The sequence below is a fragment of the Gobio gobio genome (assembly GCF_949357685.1).
Source record: "Gobio gobio genome assembly, chromosome: 10".
NCBI lineage: Eukaryota > Metazoa > Chordata > Actinopteri > Cypriniformes > Gobionidae > Gobio > Gobio gobio.
This window is the reverse complement of record NC_137116.1, coordinates 31,698,486-31,710,937: the sequence shown is the minus strand read 5'-3', so window position 1 is coordinate 31,710,937 and position 12,452 is coordinate 31,698,486. Positions and strand designations below refer to the sequence as shown.

At 38.7% G+C, this 12,452-nt stretch overlaps 1 protein-coding gene across 2 annotated transcripts in view; it reads left to right on the top strand.

Annotated features, from left to right (window-relative positions):
* The window catches only part of ncor2 (nuclear receptor corepressor 2), a 136,512-nt gene that overhangs the window by 107,296 nt on the left and 16,764 nt on the right, over positions 1-12,452 (top strand). For both annotated transcript variants that reach the window (XM_079828036.1, XM_079828035.1), the window contains exons 23-33: positions 1,055-1,295; positions 5,839-5,886; positions 6,209-6,370; positions 8,550-8,662; positions 8,822-8,924; positions 8,998-9,096; positions 9,219-9,322; positions 11,371-11,518; positions 11,608-11,730; positions 11,819-11,893; positions 11,984-12,198. In XM_079828036.1, the coding sequence (XP_079684162.1) occupies positions 1,055-1,295; positions 5,839-5,886; positions 6,209-6,370; positions 8,550-8,662; positions 8,822-8,924; positions 8,998-9,096; positions 9,219-9,322; positions 11,371-11,518; positions 11,608-11,730; positions 11,819-11,893; positions 11,984-12,198 (1,431 nt within the window). The remainder of the gene's footprint in view (positions 1-1,054; positions 1,296-5,838; positions 5,887-6,208; positions 6,371-8,549; positions 8,663-8,821; positions 8,925-8,997; positions 9,097-9,218; positions 9,323-11,370; positions 11,519-11,607; positions 11,731-11,818; positions 11,894-11,983; positions 12,199-12,452) is intronic.

The following is a 12,452-nucleotide window of genomic DNA, read 5'->3' as shown; positions in this document are numbered from 1 at the left end:
TATGCGCTTTTTTTAAGAGGACCTCGTATTTTCCTTCTCTTCTTTATTAGTCAGTTTTTTTTTAAAAGGGACATATTTTTCCCATGAGCTCTACATGGTTTAAATGGGTTTTGTTGTTGCTGTCCATTTAAGATTGAATGTCAGTTACCTCTGTTATAATTGACTAGCAGTTTTTTTATATGTAAGCACAACCCACTCTTTTACTGAAGTCAGTGATGTGGACATGCGTGGTTATTAGGGGTATGCAATATGTATGGTTTACATTAATATCATAATTGTTTTAACAATGTGTGAGCTCACATTATCGAGCATGCCACTCACTTTGCCAAAACAAAGTCATGCGTGTAGCAACTCTTAATGTATAATGAGTTGCAACACCTTGATATTGAACACTTTTTCTGTGAGATTTAACCCATTATAATTTTTTGTGTTGTAATTATATCGTATTATGCAGTTAAGCAGTATCACTGAAGCAAAGTGATGTTTGGTTTGGGTTAGCTAGCCCTCGCCCATGATTGCAAATGCGATACTGATTTTATACAACAGTTCAATATACAACTTAATATCGTGAGTTACATTTTTAGATGCAATATTGTCTATTTCGCCAACGAAAATAGTTCCAAACAAAGCCACAGCAGAATCATTACACGTCTCAGAGCAACACAGTGGTGTTTCATTACTGAATGAATCTTTTTTTTTTATGATTCATCACCCATTTATAAAGACAATCACCTGCTTCGTTTTCCTCAATTAATCAGCCGTTTGAATGAATCGGTTGAATAAATGACTCAATGAGTCACCCTTTAAGACAGTGACTTGCCGCCACCTACTGGTTCGCCCCTGGAATTTTTTTTGTGTCAATATTGCACACCCCTAGCGATCATTTTAATGTGCTTATAGTTGTGATGTTGCAGACAGGGCTTTTTTCTTAATGACGTCAGATAACTCCTCTTCCTGTTAATTCTGTTTTTCATGATGTGGTAGATTAGAAACATGCACATGTCTTGTGTAATGCTTTAAGCATAAAATAAGCATTTTGTATCTCTGTGTGTAGATGCCAGAGGTGTCAGTAGCAGGACGCGATAACCGGCCTGGGTTGCTAGGGAAGCAACAGGTTATGCCCCATGCTCTTGCGTTGTACCAGCAGCAGATCACCATGGCTCATGAATCCTCCCAAGAGGCCAAACAGCAGCAGCCACAGCCAACCAAATCTCAGCATTATCCAGGGGGCGGGGACTCCGGCAGCCCACGGGTCAGGACTCGCAGCCCTGGTGTCTCTGACAGAGAGAGAGAGGGTAAGCTGCTCTCTGTTCCTTATCCCACATTATCCTTTCATCTGTTCCTTCAGTCCGTTTCCCTCCTCAGCTTTCTCAACCACCATCGTTTTCCTCGGTTGTGTCTACCCCATCAGTTACGCAAGTTATGATGGTGTGTGTCTGTGCACATGTGAGCAGTAGGGTTGTTGTATTTGAGTGCTGTGAAGAATGTTGGTTGTAATTTGGGCTGGGTAAGAAATATTGATTTCTTGATTTTAATCGATTCTCATTTTTACAAACCGATATCGATTCTTAAATCCCAAGAATCGATTAGTCATCCTGTTTTCAGTGGATGAATGAATGAAACATTGTAGAGCCCCTCCCATTAGGGGTGTGAACCTATGCTGGTCTCACGGTTCAGTTCGATTATGATTATCATGCCATCGATTCGGTTCAATTCGATATCACGATGCATCACAATGCATTGACGATGCACTGCATCCTCATGTATACAATTTTGTCAGTCAGTTATATGAGCTGAGCCTTTAATTTTACCTGCTCAAAGAAAACACGCTTCTTGAATGTATCAAACAAAACTCAAGTCTGGGCACAGAAGACAACACAAGCCACTTGTCACAAGTCTGGGCCGCATTACAGTCAAAACTAAAGTCTAAAAGCATCTGGTTGTTGAAACCACATATGTAAATTGCAGATGAGCAGCTGCGTATCTCTTCATCAAGCCAGCGCACAACTACCGAAAGTAAAGTCGCAGGTTTTACTTACTAAAGTCGTGGTGCTGTTGCCGCACTCTCTCCTATTGCGGTCTTAGATTTAGAAATTAGCATATGATTAATAAAAGGCAGCTCATATCTGTTGTTTTCGGTGATGTGAACTCCAATAAATCTGCATATATCACGGGAATAGAAGATTGGATTTATATCCGTTTTGCGGAGATACATTTATGTGCCCAAGTGTAAATGAAATCGTTTTGATAAATCAGATAGCTTTGATTTACACACAGTGCATGTGTTCTCCAGGTCGTGCTTACCAGGTTGTTCATAAGAGCCGAAATGTGCCCAGATGTCTGATTTTAAAGTAGTTGGAGCATTTAAATTACTCGCGTCTCGCCTCCCTCTGCCATTGTATGCTACCACGACAACGCACGTACATGACAAATGACGTCAGAAAATAATCAGTACATTATAATCGGTTATGGTCTATTACTGAACCGATACCGTATCGTCCTCGTCTGCATCGCGATGCATCGAATAAAAGATTAATTTCGACAGCCCTACCTTCCATCCTATAAATCGCAATAAGCTTTGTGCTTTGTTACTATACATATGAAACAGTCTCAGATTTCAAATGACATCCATTTTATTACAAAATTCTAAAACATAAATACCGTTTTGCCGCTGTAGCGTGAGATCGCTCTGTCGCAGCTCAGCTCAAGAGAAGCGGCAGCGCGGTGCGCACATAAACTGATCTTCTCCTCCGCCTTAATACCAGTTACAGTGCGAAATAAACATGAATGAGCATCTGAAAGTGTGTTAAAAGATAGATAGAGTAAAGCTTACCGAAATCCGTATCATGTCTCATGATATCGCTCAATCAATATTTTAACAGCGGAAAGACGTCAGTAAAACAGCTTGTAAACAATGTCATGTAACATCACATTTACCTCAGAAAAACCATTCAATGTCCATAAACTAGTCAGATAGAAAAATTAACTCTAGAGGGGAGCATTTTGCTAAATATATGCACCATATTAGCTACATATTCATTATAATTTTTAATGTTTTAAAATATTTAATGCATGTTTGAATAAATCTGGCTTGTTTTTATGACAGCCACCATTTAAAGCTGCACTATGTAACTTTTCCGTCCACTAGAGGTCGCCTATTCAGAACAAAGGCGTAGTTTGATGACGCCACGTTTGAGCGCAGAATCTTGGGACATGTGGTCTTCACCTCACAGCCGGTGGAAAAGAATCGGGATAGGACTCGGGCAAAAATCATGTTCATGAATGTGATTATAAACGTTACTGTAGTATGAAGCAGAGCAGGACAGAGTGTTGTGGAGCTGAGCAAGGCCGCTGGAGCGATTGTTAATAAGATGAAAGCAACACACGCCTCGCGAGCAGCGGGACTGTTATTATGGCTTAGCTGCTGGCGGGACTTTTATTATGCCACTTCCGCTTTTCTGGTAACGCAGATCTGTTTATCATATTCGATACATCTGAGTGTGTTGAAAATAAAGTTATGATATTACTCTGTGCATTCGCTCGGTGGCTGCTATGACACTTGTTGCACACTGCAGTGAGAGTAAAGCGTTTCTGACAAATAAAACCGGAAACCGAGGGTAACACAGATATAACGCAATTGACAGGCGACTTCCTCACACGTCCCGGTTCCTTGGTTAAAATAGAAATTTCTCACGATTTACAAATAGTTGGAAACATTTAGGATATTGAAAGTACTCAACTGAACAAAATATATAACACTGGCCTTATTGGATATTTTACTGAAAAATTGTTACATTTAAATGTACATTTAAATTGCACCTTTAAATGTTTATAATGAGGCAAAAAAGTATTTAGTCAGCCTCCAATTGTGCAAGTTCTCCCACTTAAAAAGATGAGAGAGGCCTGTAATTTTCATGTGTTTTTAGTGGGAGAACTTGCACAATTGGTGGCTGACTAAATACTTTATTGCCCCACTGTATTTCATATAACTTTATTATCATAAAAAAACATAATTGAATGTAATTTAAGTGTTTGTATACAAATCAGTAATTTTTTTATTATTATTATCAATATTATAGTAGGCTAATGTAGCATAGTAGGCTACAACTGACTCCCGTAGTTTACAGCATTAGTTATTCTCATTAGAAAATTTGCCATGTATTGAGATCTATATATATGTATATATATACAAAATAATTGGTATTGAATCAAATCAAATCGAATCGCAAGCTTGTGAATTTAAATCTAATGGAATTGTGAAATTTGTGTCAATACCCAGCCCTAGTAAATGTAGTAAAAAAAGATGGTGTAATTAGTCAAGACCCGACCACCTAGACAGACAGGTAGTGAATAACCACCAACAGCAGTTCAACTAGTTACCTGACACATGCAGATCTGAAAGTAATACTGCCTTAGTAACAGGCTGGTGTGCACATTTTACATTGTTTTACATTGCAAAATTCAGTCACTTCAATAGGAATCCATGCTATGATCTGGAATTTCACATGAGAGCAAAATAATTCCCCATGCAGATTTCGCAACGGGTTCAAGTTGGTCCCCCGGATTTGCTGTGTTAACCATAAGAACAATGCTTGGTTTAAAAGTGTGAGCTGTGCTTCAAATACATCACTACACTATTGACCATAGACCATCATCTTTTTTGCCTGTAAAATTTTGCTGAAACTTTGTTAATGTGACCACACCAAACACAGAAATCTTGTTTTGTTGGAATAAAATCTTGTAAATGTGTATATATATATATATATATATATATATATATATATATATATATATATATATATATATATATATATATATATATATATATATATATATATATATATATATATATATATATATATATATATATATAATATATATATATATATATAAAGTATAATTCTCTTAAAATCTAAACAAACTGTTGCACTGTTTATGAACCATTGAAACTAAACTGAAATTGAAAACCAAGATATTTTTGAAATGTTTAAACCTATAATAACATTGCTAATCTTTACTCTCCGAAGCACAAAATTAGGGATGCACAATATATTGGTATGAGCTTTGAGAAGCTTTTATTTTGTATGTCCACCGGGAACTACTTCGTATTTATTTCACCGCTCTTTGGCAAACTTGAGTCCAAAAAAAATCAGTTGCAGCATTCTGCTGTCAAATATGTTTTGTATAATTTCCACTAAAGTATATGATCTCCATAGCTGTGCTAGTTTTTATGTCTCTTGTATCACTCTGTGGCCTCTTTCAAAGAAAAATAGTTTCAACCCGAATCAATATTTCATGTTCTGTTATTTATTTTTTGGGGAATTAGCAAAATACATGGGATAATGTGTAGTCAGCAGGTCTTTTTCCCAAAATAAACCTCTTATTTTGCAATAATTTCATACTGACATTATCCTTTTCTTAAACTCTTGTTTTCTGTATATTCTTAAAATGCATCCCTTTAAGAGTGTAGATTTTTAATATCGACCATAACATGAAAATATCATTGTAAGCCTATTTTTACAAAGTTTCATTTCAGTGATTAAACATGAAATAAAAGAGCAGCCCTTTAAAAGGAAGTTAAATGGATGAGGACAGAGAGAGAAAGTCATTTTTTTCTGGAGAGGGTGGGATTATCTCATAATCTTAGTATCTCTACACGCCATGAATAGGAGTCCTCAACAGGGTAATTTCACTTTATTAAGCCACAATTGTTGTGGTGTTATTTAATGTGGGCACTCAGCACTAAGTTAAGTCACAAAACTCCTTTTGAGTACTTGGAGAGAAAGAGAGTCTTGGGTCATGGCCATGTGATGAGCTGCAGTGTGTCTGTCCCTGCAGAGCTGGAGTGGAACGAGAGATGGCTTCAGGCTCTGCTACATGGATTACGTAGGTTTACACACCACACGCGCATACTCACACAATGTTAGATCAGACTCTAATCAAGCGTGTTGATTTCTGGGAGTGTGAATGATTCGCAGATATGTTTGCATGCCGCTACGCTCGCAGATTCCAGCTTACAGAGTGTTGATGAGCCTTATGATGAGTGGAATAACTGCTATCAGTGTGTTTTCACACTGGAGATTGCTGCTTTTGACGCAGGGGTTGTGATGATTTGAGCTGTCATTTTCACCTTCGCCAAAAAAGAGTGACATAGACTGCTATCCAGTAATCATCCGTTTGACAGTCATCTTTGTACATTTTTGTGCAGATAAATCACGGGCGTTCTCTCCTCTTGCGGACGGTAAAAAGATTCCCGGGGCTGATGACATTCGGGCTGTAGGTCTAGGCCGGCCAGTGATGTCACCGTACCAGCTCTCACCCAGAGACATGGCCAAATTCAGCCAAGAACAGCTGATACACTACAATCCCTGTAAGACTATATTGCCCTGTCTAAAGTCCAAAAATCTATTTATTCATTTTTATCAGATAATATTCTATAATAAATTAAATATAAATATTCATTAAATCACAGTTATAATAAAATAATATTTACTAAAATATATGAATATAAATAAAAATAACTATTATTAATTTACTATTATATTATACTGGGCAATCGATTAATCGCATCCATATAATTGTATAATTATTATGTATATACAAATACACACACACATTCATGTATATATTTAAGAAAAGTTGCAATAAAAATGATAAATATATATACAGTATATACATGGAAATATATCTTAAATGTATTCATGAAGGAGTGTGTGTGTGTGTGTGTGTGTGTGTGTGTGTGTGTGTGTGTGTGTGTGTGTGTGTGTGTGTGTGTGTGTGTGTGTGTGTGTGTGTGTGTGTGTGTGTGTGTGTGTGTGTGTGTGTGTGTGTGTGTGTGTGTGTGTATATATATATATATATACATATATACATATATACATATACATATATACATATATATACATACATATATACATGCATATATACATGCATATATATATATATATAAATATATACATATACATAATAATTATACACAGTACACACAATATATAAATGTATACAGTGAGGAAAATAAGTATTTGAACACCGTGCTATTTTGCAAGTTCACCCACTTAGAAATCATGGAGGGGTCTGACATTGTCATCGTAGGTGCATGTCCACTGTGAGAGACCTAATCTAAAAATAAAATCCAGAAATCACAATGTATGATTTTTTACCTATTTATTTGTATGATACAGCTGCAAATAAGTATTTGAACACCTGTCTATCAGCTAGAATTCTGACCCTCAAAGACCTGTTAGTCTGCCTTTAAAATGTCCACCTCCACTCCATTTATTATCCTAAATTAGATGCACCTGTTTGAGGTCGTTAGCTGCATAAAGACACCTGTCCACCCCATACAATCAGTAAGAATCCAACTATTAACATGGCCAAGACCAAAGAGCTGTCCAAAGACACTAGAGACAAAATTGTAATCCTCCACAAGGCTGGAAAGGGCTACGAGGAAATTGCCAAGCAGCTTGGTGAAAAAAGGTCCACTGTTGGAGCAATAATTAGAAAATGGAAGAAGCTAAACATGACTGTCAATCTCCCTCGGACTAGGGCTCCATGCAAGATCTCACCTCGTGGGGTCTCAATGATCCTAAGAAAAGTGAGAAATCAGCCCAGAACTACACGGGAGGTGCTGGTCAATGACCTGAAAAGGTCTACCAAGGTTACTGTTGGTAATACACTAAGACGTCATGGTTTGAAATCATGCATGGCACGGAAGGTTCCCCTGCTTAAACCAGCACATGTCCAGGCCCGTCTTAAGTTCGCCAATGACCACTTGGATGATACAGAGGAGTCATGGGAGAAAGTCATGTGGTCAGATGAGACCAAAATAGAACTTTTTGGTCATAATTCCACTAAACGTGTTTGGAGGAAGAAGAATGATGAGTACCATCCCAAGAACACCATCCCTACTGTGAAGCATGGGGGTGGTAGCATCATACTTTGGGGGTGTTTTTCTGCACATGGGACAGGGCGACTGCACTGTATTAAGGAGAGGATGACCGGGGCCATGTATTGCGAGATTTTCGGGAACAACCTCCTTCCCTCAGTTAGAGCATTGAAGATAGGTCGAGGCTGGGTCTTCCAACATGACAATGACCCGAAGCACACAGCCAGGATTACCAAGGAGTGGCTCTGTAAGAAGCATATCAAGGTTCTGGCACAGCCTAGCCCGTCTCCAGACCTAAACCCAATAGAGAAAAACTACAGGAAACGTTTGACCTCAGTAATTGCAAACAAAGGCTACTGTACCAAATATTAACATTGTTTTTCTCAGGTGTTAAAATACTTATTTGCAGCTGTATCATACAAATAAATAGTTAAAACATCATACATTGTGATTTCTGGATTTTTTTTTTTTAGATTATGTCTCTCACAGTGGACATGCACCTACGATGACAATTTCAGACCCCTCCATGATTTCTAAGTGGGAGAACTTGCAAAATAGCGGGGTGTTCAAATAATTAAAAAATTTTCCTCACTGTATGTGTGCATGTATATATGTGTATGTATATACAGTATACCATATAAATGTTTAAATCACTCTTTTTCAGCATTGGCTCCCACTCTACAGCCACAGGAGAGAATGGCTGCAGTGCGGCCTCTACATATCCCAGAACCCCCTCCTCTCATCTCCTCTGCCAAACCTGGCGGCTCTATCACACAGGTGAGAGAAGCCCTAATCTCTCACTGTACTAATGTTCTTTTGATGTGGTATTACTGGGGCCGATCATCAATATTATGTACAGTACATTCAAGTGTTTTAATGGCATTTTAATATGTAGATGCATAATTACGCTGGTAGTAATGTTGCTTTGTATTGCAGGGTACTCCAGTGCAATTGCACAACCCATCTCATGGCTCCGACCACGGGAAAATCCCGGCACCAGGATCCTTGGCTCTCTCCTGGATGGACCAGAGGAAAATGGGTGAGTGTGAGTGTGAGTGATCATACATCAGCTATCCGTTTTCCGTATCCAACATCTCTTTCTGTCTCCTCAGGAGGGTTTCCAGTGGTTAAACAGGAGCAGTTATCTCCACGTAGCGCTGCTTCCTCTCAGGCTGAGAATCTCTCCACACAGGACAGTACTGCATCACGGGGTGAGTTTGGGACAAATCATCATCCCTCATCTCAATTCAGTCTTAGATTAAAGAGATTAAAATGCAGAAATAGGGCTTATACCACGAATAGATTGAAACATTATTAACTCTCTCTCTCACAGGCTCCATGCCAGCTGTTCAGGGTGGCAGCATCACAAAGGGCATCCCTGGCACACGTGTGCACCAAGAACCTTCCATATCATACAGAGGAGGTTCTATCACTCAGGTAGGAAGCTTCCCTCCCTATAAAGGCCGTATTAGTTCATTATTTATGAGAGAAAGGTGGCACTGAAAATTAACATTTTCCAAAATCTGTTTTTGCTGCTGCAACATTTAATTGACTAATCAAAAATGTGTTCACAACCAATTGAATGAAATTTGACACACATTACATAGCGAGCAATCAGCTCAGATAAATGGTTCTTCAAAAAACAAATGGAACAGGCAGTTTGCGTCACAGCCATACCACGTCATATTATGACATAACTGGTAATCAGTTGCCATAACAACAGGTACACGGCGTCCAATCCTGTTCTCTCCTTTTATTAATGTGTTTACACGTCTATTCGCAGCCTGATGTTACTGATCACTCAAACACACACTCAGTGTGCCAACTGACCTAGTGTGACACATATTACATGATCAAGCAAATCAGAATGTTGTTGGGGCGAGCATTTAATCAGACTGAGGTCAAGTCTGCGTGCAGAGATAAGCTCTGTGTTTAGCTCTGACATTTGGGAGATAAAGAGCTTTTGTCTACCTGATACAGGTAGTCATATGCAGCTGTATGAAACATGGTAAACTAGTATGCATGCAGCTGAAACATCATCCACACTTCTAATTACAGATCAAACATTTAAAAAATAATTTGTCTTGCTGTGATTTCTTGCTACAAATTTGAGAAGTTGTCAGCCTCTTTTTGAAGCACATTTTAACATACGTTGTTCAGTATTGTTACCTAAAAATACAGTTATGAAATACCAGTGACAAAGTGCTCTCAGTGACCTCACAACATAGGGGTCAAACCAGGTCAGACTTGAGGAAGTCTAAAGGCTGATTTATACTTCTGCGTCGGACCTGCGCCATAGCCTCTACACCGCGTAGAATTGATGCGTTGTTACATTTTTGGAGAAGTACACGCCAGGGTACGTCGTAGGCTACGTGTGCAACACACAGCCTACGATGTAGCTACGGCGTACACGCGACGCAGGAGTACAAATTGGGCTTTACGCTCTTATGTGCATTGTACTATTTTACTTGTTGTTTATACACATTATAATTAGAGAGAAAGTGTTTATGCTTATTACATAAGTATAAATTTAAAGACTGCATCAGATTTAAATTGACCACAGTTGCTGTCTTAGTAAATTTCCACAAATGTATGGTAAACAATTCATCATTGCATGTCAAAAATAAAATAAAAGTTAAAGTTTTCATATTTTGCTAAAAAAAAAAAAAAAGACAACCTTTGGTAAAACCTTTTTTCTGCTGATTGCTGTTTTCAGTTGTTTCCCCCCACGTGGGCATTGAAGTCACTATGAAATAAAATTGGACAGTTTTATGGAATATTGCTGTATTTGTAAAATAAAAAAATTGCCGCAATTAGCAAGCAACAACCATCCAATCAAAATCAAGTCCTCAAGACCAACCTTGTTAGAGAAGTTGTCTCACTTGGATATACGGTTAAAATAGAGGAGAGATTGCAACTTTTGTTTTACGTTTACATTTAGTCATTTAGCAGATGCTTTTATCCAAAGCGACTTACAAATGAGAGCAATAGAAGCAACTAAAACAGTCGAGGGCAACAATATGCAAGTGCTGTAACAAGTCTCAGTTAATCTAGCACAGAACACATAGGACAGATTTTTATTTATTTATTTATTTTTATTGTATAAACAAACAGAAAATGAATAGAATGAAACGTGCTATTGCTGCTGGAAAAGATGTCTTTAGATATTTTTTTGAAAATGGCTACAGACTCGGCTGCAGGTCATTCCACCAGGTGGGAGGAAAAGGTCTGTAAGAGTGATTTCATGCCTCTTTGGGATGGCACCACGAGGTGTCGTTCGCTTGTAGAATGCAAGTTTCTGGAGGGTGTGTAAGTCTTAACAAGCGAGTTTAGGTATATTGGTGCAGAGCCTGTGGTTGCTTTGAAGGGGAGCATCAGTGCCTTTAATTTGATTAATTTAATTTGAGCGGCTATTGGCAGCCAGTGCAGACTGATGAAGAGAGGCGACTTTAAACAAAGTTTAAATCTTCTTTCATCTCTTTCAGGGCACTCCTGCAGATGTTTTGTATAAGGGCACAATCACCCGTCTAATCTCTGAGGACAGCCCCAACAGAGAGAGAAGCAGAGAAGACACTGCTTCTAAGGGGCACGTAGTCTACGAGGGCATCAGTGGACACATCCTTTCCTATGACCGTAAGTGTACACAAACATGTAAATGCTCATAACTTAAGTGATAAAGGCAGAACTTTCTCTTACTATTGTGTGTGTGTTTGATCACACAGGGGGTCCAAATTCTAAGGAAGAGGTTCGTGGGGACATGGCTGGGCAGAAGAGGTCCTACGAGATGATGGATGTTGGCATTTCTCGTGTACCACCCATCAGAGATTCACTATCTGCCACTGAAGGTAAGCACAATCAATCATGGACATGGAGTTTTACTGTTTCTCATTTTCCAGTTTACATTCCTTCACCTGCCTTTTCTTTCTGCTGCAGGCTTGATCAGTCGAGCAATGCCTCATGAGCGCGATAGTCCTCATCTACACCACATCCGTGGATCCATATCCCAAGGTCAGCATTATCTCTGAAACACAGGCCACAGCCTTGACTGACCACCTTTACATTGAGGTGGTCATTATTTTACCTCTCTTTCTCTCTAAGGAATCCCACGGGATGACTGTCAGCGTCGGGAGGTTAAACAGATGAAAAGAGAGGGCTCTCCATCACCCCGTGGCCCTAGTCATCCCACTGATTCTCTTAAATCACGCTCTCATGAGAGTATGGTGCCCACCGTCAAAGAGGGAGGACGCTCCATCCACCTCATCCCTCCTGAGGGGGTTGTGATAGGCAAGCCCAAAGAGGGCTCAATCACCCAGGTGATTTATAATTCTGAAATTTTTTACTTCTTGTGGTGGAAAATCTCACAAATTAATTTAAATACTGTAAAATTCTGAAAGTACTACATTTTTAATGCAATGTTTATATCATATTGGGAGCAATGCTAGAAGTTTGGCTTTGGTATCTTGGTATTGATAATTTATACGTTGGCAAAAAATGAATCCGCCTTTGGCAGCTGATGATTAAAAGCTGACTAAACCAAGGCTTTACATACTGATATTTGTAAAATTTT